At 40.0% G+C, this 15532-nt stretch overlaps 2 protein-coding genes across 2 annotated transcripts; both read left to right on the top strand.

Annotated features, from left to right (window-relative positions):
* The first annotated feature begins 3166 nt into the window (after positions 1–3166).
* LOC122201409 (olfactory receptor 2D3-like) lies at positions 3167–4090 on the top strand. The gene has a single exon (XM_042907272.1). The coding sequence runs from the start codon at positions 3167–3169 to the stop codon at positions 4088–4090; it is 924 nt and encodes a 307-aa protein (XP_042763206.1).
* Positions 4091–13950: 9860 nt separating this feature from the next.
* Positions 13951–14883, top strand: LOC122201407 (olfactory receptor 2AG1-like). The gene has a single exon (XM_042907269.1). The coding sequence runs from the start codon at positions 13951–13953 to the stop codon at positions 14881–14883; it is 933 nt and encodes a 310-aa protein (XP_042763203.1).
* The last annotated feature ends 649 nt before the right edge of the window (positions 14884–15532 follow it).

The raw sequence follows: 15532 nt of genomic DNA on the forward strand, positions 1-15532 counted from the left end.
GAGCCTGAAGCCTGCTTCGGATTCTGTCTCCCTCTCTCTCTGCCCCTCCCCTGCTCATGTTCTATCTCTCTCTGTCTCAAAAATAAATAAAAACATTAAAAAAAAAAAGTTGCGGATATTTGCACTGACACTGCTTAGCTTCCTGTCCACCTGATTCCACACTACAGAAAGATAGCGTATTTGTTTATTTTCTGTGTATACCATCAGCCTCTGCCTTACATTTTCCCAGATCCTAATTCTGTGGTGTGTTCCATTTATGGCTTTTTCTGTGGACTCAGACAGAGCATGGTTCCAGAGTATATTTTTAAAATAGAATCCGCACTCCTATTCAGTAGAACAATATCAGGGCTGGGCTCTAGAATCAGATTACCTGGGACTGAATCCTGATTCAAAAATTTACTATCTCTGTAGCCCTGAAAGTTTATTTTTTTTTTAAATATATTCACTGACCCTCAGAACCCATATTTATAAAATGAGTATATTAGGAGTCTACTTCTTTGAAACTATTCTGAATATTAAATAAATTAATAAATATTAAATGCTTATAAGGGTGCCTGGAACATATTAAGTGCCATGAAATGTAAGTTTTTAGTCCGTGTTGTTATTATTATGATCAGAGGAGGAGGAGGAGTAAGCTCTGCTACCTAGTGTACAAGATCCTATACATGATACTTAGGCTCCTGTATCTCTTACCAAATCCAAATATTCTATATTACAAATTTAATCTAGTAATCTGAGTGTTAATGATAAATTTATGACAACCATATAGTCAGCAGTAGTATCAGAATGAAATTGACCTTAGCACCATGTTCACCCTGCTAACAGATATGCCATTTGTCCCTTAAATCTGATTGGTTGTTCTACTTGGATCTTGAATCCTCTCTTTCATTACAAATCTCCTTCCTTCCTAAACTTAAAGAAAGTTGGCTGGAACCTTACTACAAGTCTTAGTTCTTTCTAGTTTATTTTCTAATTGGCAACATGTGAAAATCTTAACCTCAGCCAACTTTAGGAGCCAAGCCATTTATGAACATGTTTGGGATTGAGGATAATTTCCTTTGTCTCTTGAATATTGCTTGGATTTCTCTGTGGGGAGTCCATCTACATGATTGGATTTTTTAGTACTAGCTGCTGCAGTTGGAATTGTGACTGAAATAAGACTGAAGATTTAAAAGCTCAGATGCCAGACAAGACTCTAGGGCTTTGGATTCCAATTCTGGTAAATGATATCTGTGTGACTAGTAAGTTACTTTGCCTTTCTACACTTCAATTTCCTTATCTGTAAAATAGAGATTGAAAATATACTTCCTCATAGGATTATCGTGAAGATTAAATAAACTAACACATATAAAGTACTTAGAACTATGCCAGACTCATAGTAAGCATTCGTCATTATCATCAGACACAGCTGGAACTCCTCGGTTGAACAAGGCAGACTTGTAATAATATTGTCTTCATCAGGTCTCCATCTCAGGTCCTATATTTCTCTTAGTTTAGGTTCCTGAAAGAAGAGGCTAAGAAAAGAACTTTGGTGCAGATAGCTTATTGGAAAAGTGATTCCAGGAAGTGGTATAAGGAAACAGTAAGAGTGACACAGGAAACAACTAAACACCAGTGAAGTTTGGATTATTGAAGTTGATACTCTAGACCATGCATTCTGTATGGGGGCAATATAAATCCCAAAGTTCTTAGAAGAAGAGAGAAATGTTAGACATCGCAATGGTTTGTGGTCCTCTAGAGGGCTGCCGTATATAAATAGATGTACAGTATATCTGTGCTATTCAAATTTCATTCTGAATTCATCTAAAACAAAATTCTGAAAAAGTCCTTTAGGGACTATAATAATAATGATAATAGTAATAGTAATAATAATAAACATGGCACAGACAATGGGGACTTAACTCCATAGAGCTCAACCTGTAAGAATCATACAGAGTGCTTCCCAGAAATACCTGGTGTCTTTATTCATCAATTTTCCTTTGCGCTCTGGTTAAAGATTGCCTTTGGGGCATTAACTTGCCCATACTTCAACATCTTGGGCAGAATGCTAAAAGACAAGGTAGGGAGCTCTTGACGTAGAATGTCAGCAGTGCCAAGCAAGTCAGAATTGTCCACTACAGCTGACGCTAAGGTCAGAGGCGAGCTGAAACTGGGCATTATGGAGTAGTAAAATTCACTAATATCTAGTTCAGAAGTTTAAGCTCCTGCTTATTACTGGCTTTTTTTTTTTTTTTCTTGAATAGGGCCTTGGCCACTGAAGTCTTATGTTACATTTCTGAATGTCACATTTTTTCATGATACTTTTCCTTTTAATCATGTGAAATATTTATACAAGGGCCAGGATTATGATCCCTGGGTATATATTTTTCTTTTCTTCCTTTACCTGTTTGGATTGCTACTTTAGAAGCCTCTTTTAAAAATGCTATGGAAGGGACCAATGCTATGTCATGATCTCACAGTTGGTGAGATCGAGCCCACATCAGGCTGTATGCTGACAGCCAGAGTCTGCTTGGGATTCTCTCTCTTTCTTCTCTCTCTGCTCCACCCACCATCCCCACTGCTCACACATTCTCTCTCTGTCTCAAAATAAATAAACATTAAAAAAATAAAAAATAAAGATGCTACGGAAAAAAAGCCAGAACTAATAGCTGCATTTTATCTGTTGACTTTGAAACCATATTTGAAACTCCTACTCTATTATGAACAAATTTATTATTGACCTCTGTGTTTTGATTTTGAATTATAAATCAAAAGTGGTTTTATTGACTAAACAAGTTCACCTCATTCTCAGACTGCTAATCCAGGTAAATACAAAATATTTATTGAGAAGAAAAAAATTAAATTGATCCAAAGACAATTCCCCGATAAAACTTCACGGTAATTTAGCAATATGTAAGTATGTTGATATCAGGATTAATTGAGAAGCCATGTCAAGTAGGATACTCAGCCTACCAAATGGATCAAGCAAAGAAAGACGTGCTTAAAAACTATGTAACAGCAATATGCATCCTAATGCCAACTGGCACCTACCAGGAAGCATCTGAAAACAAATAGTCCAACAAGGTGCACTTGTTATCATTGTGCTTGTTTATAAAGATTGTGAAAACTGAACATTCAGAATGCATGTGTTTTCTTTCTGATGACAGGTAAACAGGAATAAACATTAATGGGAGAAGGAAACCAAACTTCTGTGGCTGAATTTATCTTGCTGGGACTTTCACAGAATCCAAAGGTCCAGATCCTGCTGTTCTGTGTTTTCCTTACCATTTACCTTCTCTCTATGTTTGGAAACCTGCTTATAATAATCCTCATTCAAAGTGACTCTCGACTTCACACCCCCATGTACTTTTTCCTCAAAAACTTGTCCTTTGCTGACCTCTGTTTCTCTACAAGCATTGTTCCTCAGATGTTGGTCCACTTCCTCGTAAAAAGGAAAACCATTTCCTTTGCTGGATGCTCACTGCAGATAATTGTCTTCCTTTTAGCAGGGTGTACAGAGTGTGCACTTCTGGCAGTGATGTCCTATGACCGCTATGTGGCTGTCTGCAAGCCCCTGCATTATTCCACTGTCATGACCCAGAGGGTTTGTGTCCAGTTGGCCATAGTGTCTTGGATCAGTGGGGCATTTGTATGTTCAGTGGACAGTGCATTTACACTGTGTCTCCCCTACCAGGGACAGAATATAATTAATCATTATTTTTGTGAACCTCCTGCACTCCTGAAGCTGGCTTCAGCAGACACCTACAATGCTGAGATGGCTCTCTTTTCAATGGGTGTGATTATCCTCTTAGCACCTCTCTCCCTCATCCTTGTCTCCTACTGGCATATTATCTCAACAGTGATTCAGATGCAGTCAGAGGAGGGGAGGCTCAAGGTCTTTTCTACTTGTGGCTCTCATCTCACTGTTGTGGTTCTCTACTATGGCTCTGGAATATTTGCCTACATGAGACCCAATTCCAAGACAATGAATGAAAAGGATCAGGTCATCTCTGTGTTCTATTCAGTTATGACTTCCATGCTGAACCCCATAATTTATAGCCTGAGGAACAAGGACGTGAAGGGTGCTCTCAGGAGGCTGGTTGGAAGATAGTCAACCTTCAGAGGCAGTGATTTCTGACATTTTTCTTAAGCACTTGGAAGCTTATGACTGACAACAATAGCTCTACTACTATCCTTGTCCTTTCTTTCCCTCGCTTTATATGCTCCAGTTGATTTTTCTTCTCCACACGTATTCATTAAATGCCTATTCAGTGCAAGCATTGTGTCTAGAACCTCACAATATGTGAAACTTGGTGTCTTCCTTAAAAGGTTTCATTACCTCTTGGTCAACAGAGTCATGTTCTGTCTTGCACTCTTTTGTTTTCTTATGGTCTCTTTTTGTAGTTCTTTCCTGAGGGAAATATTTTCCTAGCAAAGTAAACTCACCGTTGAAATGTTGGACCAAGGGAAAAAATGGATTAATCTCCCTGAACATATTTCTAGCATCCTTCACCTATTAATGAGCTGGGAAACCCAAGTTGTCATACAGTCACCTGTGGGCTTGCTGAGGTTCTGTTTCCACGTTTCTGACTAAATCAACAGTGACTGGTTAAAAAGTCAGCATTCTTTTCAGACATAAGGATGTCTTATGAGATATACCCATAGATGCATTACCTCAAACTGCCTTATTTCCAGTTAAAAGTGATTGAATCCTATAGTGTTTCTGTAACTTTCAGGCCCTCCTTGGCAATGAATTTAACTGTACTGCATGATGACCCTTTCTAAAGCATTCCTTTCTTCTTTCTCTTTTCTCCTTCCTCCATTTTTTGGTGGATAATTTTGTGCATAGTGTGTACAGGTATGAAAGAGTGTGCAAGTATGTACAGTTGTCTGCATGGTATGTGTGTCTGTTGTCTGTGACATGTAAGCTTGACTATGTAGAATTCTCTACCAATATTATTGAATCGGATTTCTTCTCACCCCTTTACTAAGTACTATATTATCTTAGGCCAGTCTCACCTGTCCCCTAATTATTTTCCATGCCCTCCTCAGTTTTGTAGCTGTCTGCTACAATGAGTAGCAGAATAAGTTTGAGAGTGATTTCAAATGTATCACTTTGTTCTGGAGGGAGTAGAGGGTACAGGTGAATTCGCCTCAGAAAATAAAAGTAAATGTTTCCTTTTTTGATTATGAAAGGAATAATGTGAGAGTATTAAAAAACAAAATCGCACATAGTTCCCCCTCAAGGAATAAGTCCTGTCAACATGTCAATTTTATCCTTTCAGAATTCTCTCTCTCTCTCTCTCTCTCTCTATCTCTTTCTCAAGAACGCATGCAGTGTTGGTGAGGTAATAAAAATTAAAATTGCTTCATGTACATGAAGAACTTGAATAAGTCTCATTGCTTTGAATGGGGTTTCTTTTTCCTGATACATTTCACTAACCCCCCAGTGAAAAGAATCTGAATAAAGATCCTGCCGACCTTCTTCCTAATGGATATGAATCTGTAGAAGACTGTTAGCACCAGAAGGTTGGAGGACAATAGCATAATATTTAAACCAATTATAGAAAGTTTGGGGTTTGATAATAGGGGCAGGAGCTCCAAAATGTCATTACAAGATTTGGTACTGAAAGTGGCTGGTGTGAACAACCACTGGAAATATTTTGGAGAGGAAAAATTAATCACTGAATTAAGGCGAGATTGGCAAATTGGGGCTGGGTAGAAGGAAAGAAAAGAGAGAAAAGACAAAGTAAAAGACATAAGTCCAAGATCAAGGTGTCAGTAGGTTTGGTTTCTCCTGAGTCCTCTCTACTTAGTTTGCATATGGCAAGCTTTTCTCTGTGTCCTCACAGGGCCTTTCCTCTGTGTACTTGTACCCCATATATCTCTTTGGGTGTCCAAATTTCCTTTTCTTATAAGGACGCCCCTCAAATTAGATTAGGGCCCACCATAATGACAAAGTTTAACCTAATCACATCTTTAAAGGCCCTATCTTCATTAGCTGGTCACATATGACTCCCCCTTAATAGTTTTTCCTCTGTTGAGAGGTCGCTTTTAAACCTACCAAGTGGTTCTATTGGCCTGAGTCCCTTTTACAGAGACTTGGCTAATTCTCTTCCATAGGATTCACATATGGCCAAGTGGAGTCATGCTTGTTCCTATTTCGTTAAATTCTGGGGTGTGGAATGCTGTCTCTTCTCTTCAACCAGGGAGACTATACCAGTCCATAATTGACTTTTAGATTTTTTATTTGTGAAGAAGGTACTTGTTCTAACATTAATCAAATTCCAGATTAGACACAAAAGTACTTTTGAAGCTCTTGTCACTTGAGGTGAGGGGAAGCACCTTATTTTCTCATGGAAGGAAGAGTAAAAATATCTTCAAATTATTCCTCTCCACCAGCTTCCAACTATGTCTATTTTCATACCATAGTAGGGTTTAAGGTTTATTGCCTATAAATCATCTATTCATCACTTCCATATAAGTTTTCCCTAATGTTTGGAATTTGGAGGTACATGAAAAATGCCTCCATGGATTTTAGATAATATTTCTGTTCTATTAAATTAGTATACATGCAATAATCTAGCTGAAATTCTAGGAAATTCAGTCAAGTAGTACCATTTAAAAATAATGTACCATGTTATATTTATTTACTCTCCATGACACTCATTATTCAACCATTTTTTAAATCTCTTCATCATTTTGTACATTCTAGTAAATTTAAGACTATACCTTTGAGCAATGTCATTTATCTTAAATATTATTGTCTTACAATATAGCAGTTAGGTCAGTGCCTTCCACATATGCTTGTGACCCTTATCGTTTCAGGGCAGTTTGACTTCCACTAGCGACTATAAGCATCTTTTGCATCCAGACTTTCTTTGGCCGATATGCCAGTTCTGCTCACATGCCCAGAAGGCCTGTGGCCCAGGGAATTAATGTCCCCTGCAGCAACCAGGACTTGGATGATTGGTGACAGTTGGTGTCTGAATACCCCAGATCCCTCACACCTTAGGTGCGATATACGTCTGAGGTACATGTTCTACTCTTCTTTCTCAGAGTTCTCCAGGAGGATTAAGATCCAGTTGCCCACAGTAACTTGCTTGATGACACAACCTTTATTTGTTCTTTTGCTTTTCTGTCCCACTTCCCCATCCTATTAGTTTTAAACTATAATCACTCCCTAAATGAACTTTTTTCATTCAAATCCTTGCTCATGGTCAACTTCTGAGGGACCCAGACACACTCATTGTTTATAAATTATGTTTCCCCTGCTACAAATTGTTTCAGCTGCATGCTATCTGCTCAGTCCTTTGATGTTAATTAAAAACTGTATCCTCGGGGCGCCTGGGTGGCTCGGTCGGTTAAGCGTCCGACTTCGGCTCAGGTCATGATCTCACGGTCTGTGGGTTCGAGCCCCGCGTCGGGCTCTGTGCTGACAGCTCAGAGCCTGGAGCCTGTTTCGGATTCTGTGTCTCCCTCTCTCTGTGACCCTCCCCCGTTCACGCTCTGTCTCTCTCTGTCTCAAAAATAAATAAACGTTAAAAAAAAAATTAAAAAAAAAAAACTGTATCCTCTGGGTGTCTGAATTAAGGAGGTAAAGAAAGAGGGAAAATATGGGGGAAAACTCTGACTTGGACTAGCTTCTGTACCATTAGATGATATTTTTCCATTTTCTGGTCTGGGAAACCTCTTTATTTTGGAATTAAACATAAATAAAACTTAGTCTAGATTATTTGGGTATGTCAAGTTTTAAATTCCCAAGTTTGAAGCAAAACTTGTTATTTATTTTTTTAATTTTTAAAAATGTTTATTTATTTTTGAGAGAGAGAGAGAGAGAGACAGAGCACGAGCAGGGGAGGGGCAGAGAGACAGAGAGACACAGAATCTGAAGCAGGCTCCAGGCTCTGAGCTGTCAGCACAGAGCCTGATGCAGGGCTCAAACTCATGGACCATGAAATCATGACCAGAGCTGAAGTCACACACTCAACTGATTGAACCACCCAGATGCCCCAAAACTTGTTTTTTAATATATTCTTTGTTAAAATATAGAGTTGGTGAACATTTCTTCTAAATCTTGTCCCATAACTTTTCCTGTCTCTACTTTACTGACCTGAAGTCAGCTTTAAGATACACTTATATCTTCATGAATATTTTGTTTGTTTGTTTATTTATTTATTTACTTTCTTGTTACCAGACCAAATATTGAATTTAACAACAATTATAGAGCAAAGGTACTATATAGAGATTGCCAAATTGGATTATAGATAATTGTTACTATTTACTATTATTTAAAAAAATTTCAAATATTTATTATTGAGGTATATAGCTGACATACAATGTTATATTAGTTTCAGGTGTACAACATAGTGATCCAGCAATTCTATACATTACTCAGTGCTCACCACAAAAATATAGTCACCATCTGTTACCGTACATTGTTACCAAAATATTATTGACTATATTCCCTATGCTGTACTTTCCATCTCCTTGACTTACTTATTTTACAACTGAAAATTTGTACCTCTTAATTCTCTTCACCTATTTTGCCCATCCCTCAACTCCCCTCTTCTCTGGCAACTGTCAGTTTGTTCTCTATATTTATGTGTCTGGTTTTTTTTTAAGTTTATTTATTTTTGAGAAAGGAGGGGAAGGGCAGAGAGAGGGAGAAACATGATCCTAAGCAGACTCCACACTGTCAGCACAGAGCCAGATGTGGTTTCTATCTCATGACCCATGAGACCACGACCTGAGCTAATACCGAGAGTTGGATGCTTAACCGACTGAACCACTCAGGTGCCCCATGAGTCTGGGTTTTGTTTGTTCATTTGTTTTGCTTCTTAGATTCCATATACAGGTGAAATCATATTTGTTTTCTGGTATTTGTTGCTGGTATTTGTTTCTCTGTCTGATGTATTTCACTTAGCACAATACCCTCTAGGTCCACCCATGTTGCAAATGCCTGATACCATTTTTTATGGCAGAATAATCCATCACTATATAGATATATATCACATATTTTTTGTATCCATTTATCTGTGGATGGACACTTGGGTTGCTTCCATCATCTGGGCATTATTTATATATCTTTTTGAGTTAGTGTTTTCATTTATTTGGATAAATATCCCTACTGGAATTACCAGATCATATGCTATTTCTATCTCTAATTGTTTTGAGAAACCTCTATACTGTTCTCCACAGTGATTGCATCCATGTACACTCCCACCAATAGTGTATGAGGGTTCCCTTTTCTCCACATCCTCACCAACACTTGATACTGCTTGTCATTTTGATACTAGCCATTCTGACTCGTGTGAGGTGATATCTTATTGTGGTTTTGATTTGCATTTCTCTGATAATTAGGGACATTCAGCATCTTTTCATGTGTCTGTTGGGTACCTGTGTGTGTTCTCTGGAAAATCCCAGACAAAGCTGGAGGTATCACAATCCTAGATTTCAAGATATACTACAAAGTCATAGTAACCAAAACAGTATGGTTCTGGCACAAAAATAGACACATAGATCAATAGAAAAGAATAGAGAGCCAGAAACAAACTCATATTATTCATCTATGACAAATGCAGCAAGAATATATAATTGAGAAAAGACAGCCTTTTCATTAATGGTGCTGGGAAAACTGGATAGCTACATGCAAAAGAATGAGAGTGGACTACATTCTTTTACCAGCACAGAAATACACTCAAAATGGATTAGAAACCTAAATGTGAGATCTGACCATAAAACTAAAAGAAACATAGGCAGTAATCTCTTGGACATCAGTCTTAGCAACATAAGCTACTCTGATATGACTCCTCAGACAAGGGAAGCAAAAGCAAAAATAAACTATTGGGACTACGCCAAAATAAAAAGCTTCTGCACAGTGACAGAAACCATCAACAAAACAAAAATGCAACCTAGTGAATCTGAGAAGATACTTGCAAATGATGTATTCAATAAGGGGTTAATATAAAAAATATATAAATAGCTTACACAACTCAACACCAAAAAAAAAAAAAAAAAAAAAAAAAAGACAATCTGATTAAAAAATGAGCAGAGGACCTGAATAGACATTTTTTCCCCATGGATATTTTAGTTGGAATTTGACAGCAGCTGTGGTAGAAACCTTCATTTATTCACTCCTTTATTAATTTAGCAAACATTTATTGAGTACATTTATGCAGTTACCATGCTATGAGCTAGAAATGTGACTGGGAACAAAACAGACTAGTTCCTGCCCTTCTGGATCATGCTAGCGTGGTGTGCTACCAGATTAACACAGAGATCAGAAGAAAAAAAAATATTCCTGCTAGTATGGAACGAAAAAGTCTTTAGCCTTTTTGCAAAAAAGAAAAGGAGTGTGGGAATTTGGTGAGTTTAAAACAAACCCAGTAACACAATAGTATGTATTACAGGATTTGGCAAAGAAGATTTTGGTGATCTTGAGACAAAGTAGGTCAGTTCAGTCATGTAGGGCACTTGGCAGGAGGTGATACAAATGGGCCGAGGTATACAATGCAGAGGTGAAGTGTGCCACAAGGTGTGCCATGAAGTGAAGTCTGAGCCATAAAAACACCTACACTTGATGCCATAGGATCTCTTTCCTTTCAGACTACCCAGAATGGAGAGCATTATTGTCAACCTGGGAATCACCTACTGAAGCTGTTGTAGGCTCCACCAAATGAAAAGCCTGGATCCCCACCCAACCCCATAGAAGAGAGCAATTAAGGACAGCTCCCTAAATAAGAAATATGCATTGAACTGTTACCTGTGTGAGAAATACATTTTATTGGGTTATGCTACTGTTATTTCTGGGTTTTCTGGGCAAATGTTCTCTTCGTGTATAATGAATGAGCAATTAAAGTAGCAGTAGACCCAATTATTATAAATGCTTTTTGAAAAAATGTATGGCAAAAAATGGGAGGCATTTAGAGAGACAGTCCAAAGGGAAGAAAATCCAAATTGTTGTTTGTCTGAACAGGGAGATCTTGATCATATTTGGGAGCTGATGAGGTAGCAGGAAGAGCTTATAAAACAAGAAGAACATGTATACGATGGAGCACACGAGACAGGCAATGAACATGAGAATTCAGAATCAAGGTAACAATTACAGAAGATATTGTGGGAGTGTCCTAGAGCTGACACGAAACCCACTTTAAGATCTGGGGCAGGACACTGACCAGGAAAAGGACCTTCTTCTTGGCCTATCCAGTCAGAAATTCAGAAATGGGCCATCAGTGCCACCTTAGGGGAGGATAGAAGATACCTGGGGCATCTGAGTTCATTTAGTGAGAGAAAAGAGCAGGGATACCAGGCCAGGAAACATGCCCAAGAGGACTCATTAACATCTTGTTTCCTGGACCAGCATTTCCAGGGGAGGCCATTTCAGCTGAGAAGATAAGTCCTTGTGAATGTAGGAATGGAATAAAGCAGAGGGGTGAGGGGTCATGGGAAAGGAGCCAGAACAGCCTCCCCAGAGACAGTGAGGCCAAGCACAGCAGGGTCTCCCTTGGGGAGCTCTTCCAATATCTACTTCTTCCAGATTCCTGCTGCTCTCATCCTTGCTCCCAGACCCTAGCAGGAGTAAATGGCAGTCTGAGCATCTGGACCCAAGAACTCAGCCTGACAACTTCTCCAGAGCTGGATGGGTTCTTGACCTAGGGAACTGAGTGACAGAAACAGTTTCTTCTAATTCTCTATGGGTGTGAGAGCAGGAAATCCATCACTGAAGTAGGAGCGCCACAGAAACTACCCAAGGACTGAACTAGCCCTCTGTCTCCACTGCATCTCCAGAGAAGACCTTTAGAAGAATAGGAGGACCAGAAGGGGCCCTGACAGCTGTATTGGTCAGACTCCTCAGATTCTTAACCCAGCTTAGCAAAACTTAAACCAGTTGGACACTGCTGGAAAAGCCTCACCCTTTCCCCATTTCTACAGGAAAATCCTTTACCTTCAAACAACCTACAGGGCAGTTTGCACGTTTGGCCATCTGGGCTTCTCACTACCTGAGGTAAGGGCTTTGTCTCTCTGTCAGGGAAGTGTGCAGCCTCTAGGAATGCTGAGTTGAGAAACAGAGCCCCAAACAGACCCTAAGGACTTAAGCTACTCTGTCTTCCAGATTCTCTAGTGCTTTGGGGCCTGTACTTGATCCTAATGCCCTCTATTCTTGGTTTTCTGAACATGAAGAAAAATCAGTGAAAATGGTGAAGGAGTCTGTGCCACATCCCAGGCCAGGGTGTCTGCTTCCTGGTGGAAATACCAGTACCTATCTTTAGCACTCCTGGGCTTTCTGCCCTCTGCTCAGAGATTTTTGCCCCTATCTGGTAAAAAATGTCTCCAAAGGGCCCTCTGAGAGCAAATGATATGCCCGTCATATGCTCTAATAATACCTTTTGTGCCATTAAAATCCTGTGGACCCAGAAGAGACCCGTAGGGGAACCAGTGAAATGTCCAAATATAGAAGCCACAGTATAGGGGAAAGATTTAGAGAAACATGCTTCTCTTACAGATTCTTTAACACATGTTCAGAATTGGACTTATCTGCCTAGTTCCCATGATGCATGACATCGATACCTGTCAGTCCCAAGTCCCTGTCTCTTCTGACTTTTCTGGGGTGGGATACCACATTCCAAACGTGGCTTTCCAGAACAGGAGTTCATCCTCCCTATCCCCACGACCCTTCAATCCAGTGGAGATACTCTGGTCCTGCAAGAAGGAGAGTGGGGATCTGGGTCAGGTGCACAAGAGGGAAGATAGGATTAATGAGCCTGATTACAGCATACAGCACATGCTCTTTTGTTGCCAGCACCTTTCACCATTTCCCCCAAACACAAACACTCTGATATTCCTGGGCAGAGCCTCATCAGTTATCAGATTTTTGAGTTTTCCCAGGCTCACATGTTGTCATAGCCTGTAAAGAAACACCTATGTCCTTTCATCCAAAAGGTTTAGCTCCTAAAACCAACACCATGTCAAACACATCACCCCTTAGTCTGAGACAGTCTAGAATTCCTTCTCTTTCAGGCACATGGAGAGTGTGGAGCTGGCCCAGAGAGGTGACTAAGGTGGACGTACTTAACTCTTTCATGATGCTTACATCTACAACCTTGAGTGCTGCAAACAAATGTGGACATAGTCTGTATGGAAAATGAGTGGAAGTGCTTTGTTGAAAAAAACATTTCTGTACCTGCTTTAGAGTTTTATATTCAGAATAGGTCTGTTAGGACACTAACTGGGCATTTAAATCAGTCATCAGGGGCGCCTGGGTGGCTCGGTCGGTTAAGCGTCCGACTTCGGCTCAGGTCATGATCTCGCAGATGGAGGGTTCGAGCCCCGCATCGGGCTCTGTGCTGACAGCTCAGAGCCTGGAGCCTGTTTCAGATTCTGTGTCTCCCTCTCTCTGTTACCCTCCCCCGTTCATGCTCTGTCTCTCTCTGTCTCAAAAATAAATAAACGTTAAAAAAAATTTAAATCAGTCATCAAACATTATACTTAAACCTAGGTACAAAAATAATCAAGGGCTTATGTATTAAAATATCACTTTCTAGTACATAAGCTACCTTTAAGAGAGGGATAATTTAATCATTCTGGAAAGATACTTGTCCAGGTTTGGTGTCCTGAATAATACTTTCATATAATGACCTCTCAATGTTTAGTTATTACCATGATGCCTGCTCTCCATTTAGATGGTTCTTTCATCAATATACAATTAAAAGTGTCAGAAACGGAGAGATCAAGAGTTAAAGTCAGAGTCCAATAGGAAAGGCAACACCTCATTGTATTCATGATCCCTCACAATTCCATGTCCCTGTCTCTTCTGACTTTTCTGGGCTTGGGTACAACACTCCAAATGTGGCTTTTCGAAATGGGAGTTGGATTCATTTAGGGTCCTGTGATGTTACAAGCTAGGGACCACCTTTGCAAAAATTCACCGAGAATGTGTTTGGTTCTAGGCAACCAAAGAAACAATACAGAATGGAGTACTGGAACTCCACCCTGGGCAGTGGCTTTATATTGATGGGGATTCTGAAAGACAGTGGGTCTCCTGAACTGCTCTGTGTCATAATCACAGTCCTGTACATGTTGGCCCTGACCAGCAATGGCCTGTTGCTCTTGGTCATCACAGTGGATTCCCGGCTCCACGTGCCCATGTACTTCCTGCTCGGGCAGCTCTCACTCATGGACCTCCTCTTCACATCTGTTGTCACTCCCAAGGCGCTCATGGATTTTCTGCGCAGTGAAAACACCATCTCCTTTGCGGGCTGTGCCCTTCAGATGTTTCTGGCATTGATGCTGGGTGGTGCAGAGGACCTGCTACTGGCCTTCATGGCCTATGATAGATATGTGGCCATTTGTCATCCTCTGAACTACATGGTCTTCATGAGGCCAAGGGTCTGCTGGCTCATGGTGGCCACAGCATGGATACTGGCATACCTGAATGCTCTAGGACATACCTTCTATACCATGCAGTATCCCTTCTGCAAAGCCCGGAACATCAGGCACCTGCTTTGTGAGATTCCACCTTTGCTGAAGTTGGCCTGTGCAGATACCTCTAGATATGAACTGTTTGTGTATGTGATGGGTGTGACCTTCCTGATGCCCCCTCTCCTTGCAATCATTTCTTCCTATGCACTAATCCTGTTTACTGTGCTTCACATGCCCTCAAATGAGGGGAGGCAGAAAGCCCTAGTCACCTGCTCTTCCCATCTGACTGTGGTTGGGATGTTCTATGGAGCTGCCACATTCATGTATGTCCTGCCCAGTTCTCTCCACAGCCCAAAGCAAGACAACATCACCTCTGTTTTCTACACAGTTGTCACTCCAGCTCTGAACCCCCTTATCTATAGCTTGAGGAATAAGGAAGTCATGGGGGCTTTGAAGAGAGTGCTGGGAAAATACATGCTGTAGACACATTCCACCATCTAGGGAGAGCTTATGGCTAGCCCTCAAAATTTATTCCTCTTTGAAGTCAGAAGAAATATGCTAATTCTCATGGTGAAAACACTATAACTCAGAGTGTATCTTTTAATAGAAAAATGAAGAAGTGTGACCTGACTTCTGAAATGATTTTGTGTGTCTGTATTTTTACCATTTTACTTTATTTTATTTTTTCAACTACAGTTGACATAGAATGTTACATTAGTTAGGTGTGCAACATAGTGACCTGACAAGTCTATACTTTATGCTGTGTTCACCACAAATGTAGCTACCATCTGTTACCATACAGCACCATTACAATATCATGGACTGTATTCCCTTTCATCCCCACTGTACCTTTTATCCTGGTGATGTATTCATTCCCAACTGGAAGCTTGTATCTCCCACTCCTCTTGACCCATTTTCACCATCCTTCCATCTGTTCTGGCAACCACCAGTTTATTCTCTGTATCCATGGTCTATTTCTGTTGTTTCTTTGTTTGTTCTTTTGTTTTGTTTTCTTTCCATGTATAAGTGAAATCATATGGGAATTTTTTTTTTCTGCCTGACTTATTTTACTTAGCATAATACCCTCAAGGTTCATCCATGTTATCACAAATGGCAAGATTTCATTCTATGT

The sequence above is a fragment of the Panthera leo genome, chromosome D1 (genome assembly GCF_018350215.1).
Source record: "Panthera leo isolate Ple1 chromosome D1, P.leo_Ple1_pat1.1, whole genome shotgun sequence".
Taxonomy (NCBI): Eukaryota; Metazoa; Chordata; class Mammalia; order Carnivora; family Felidae; genus Panthera; species Panthera leo.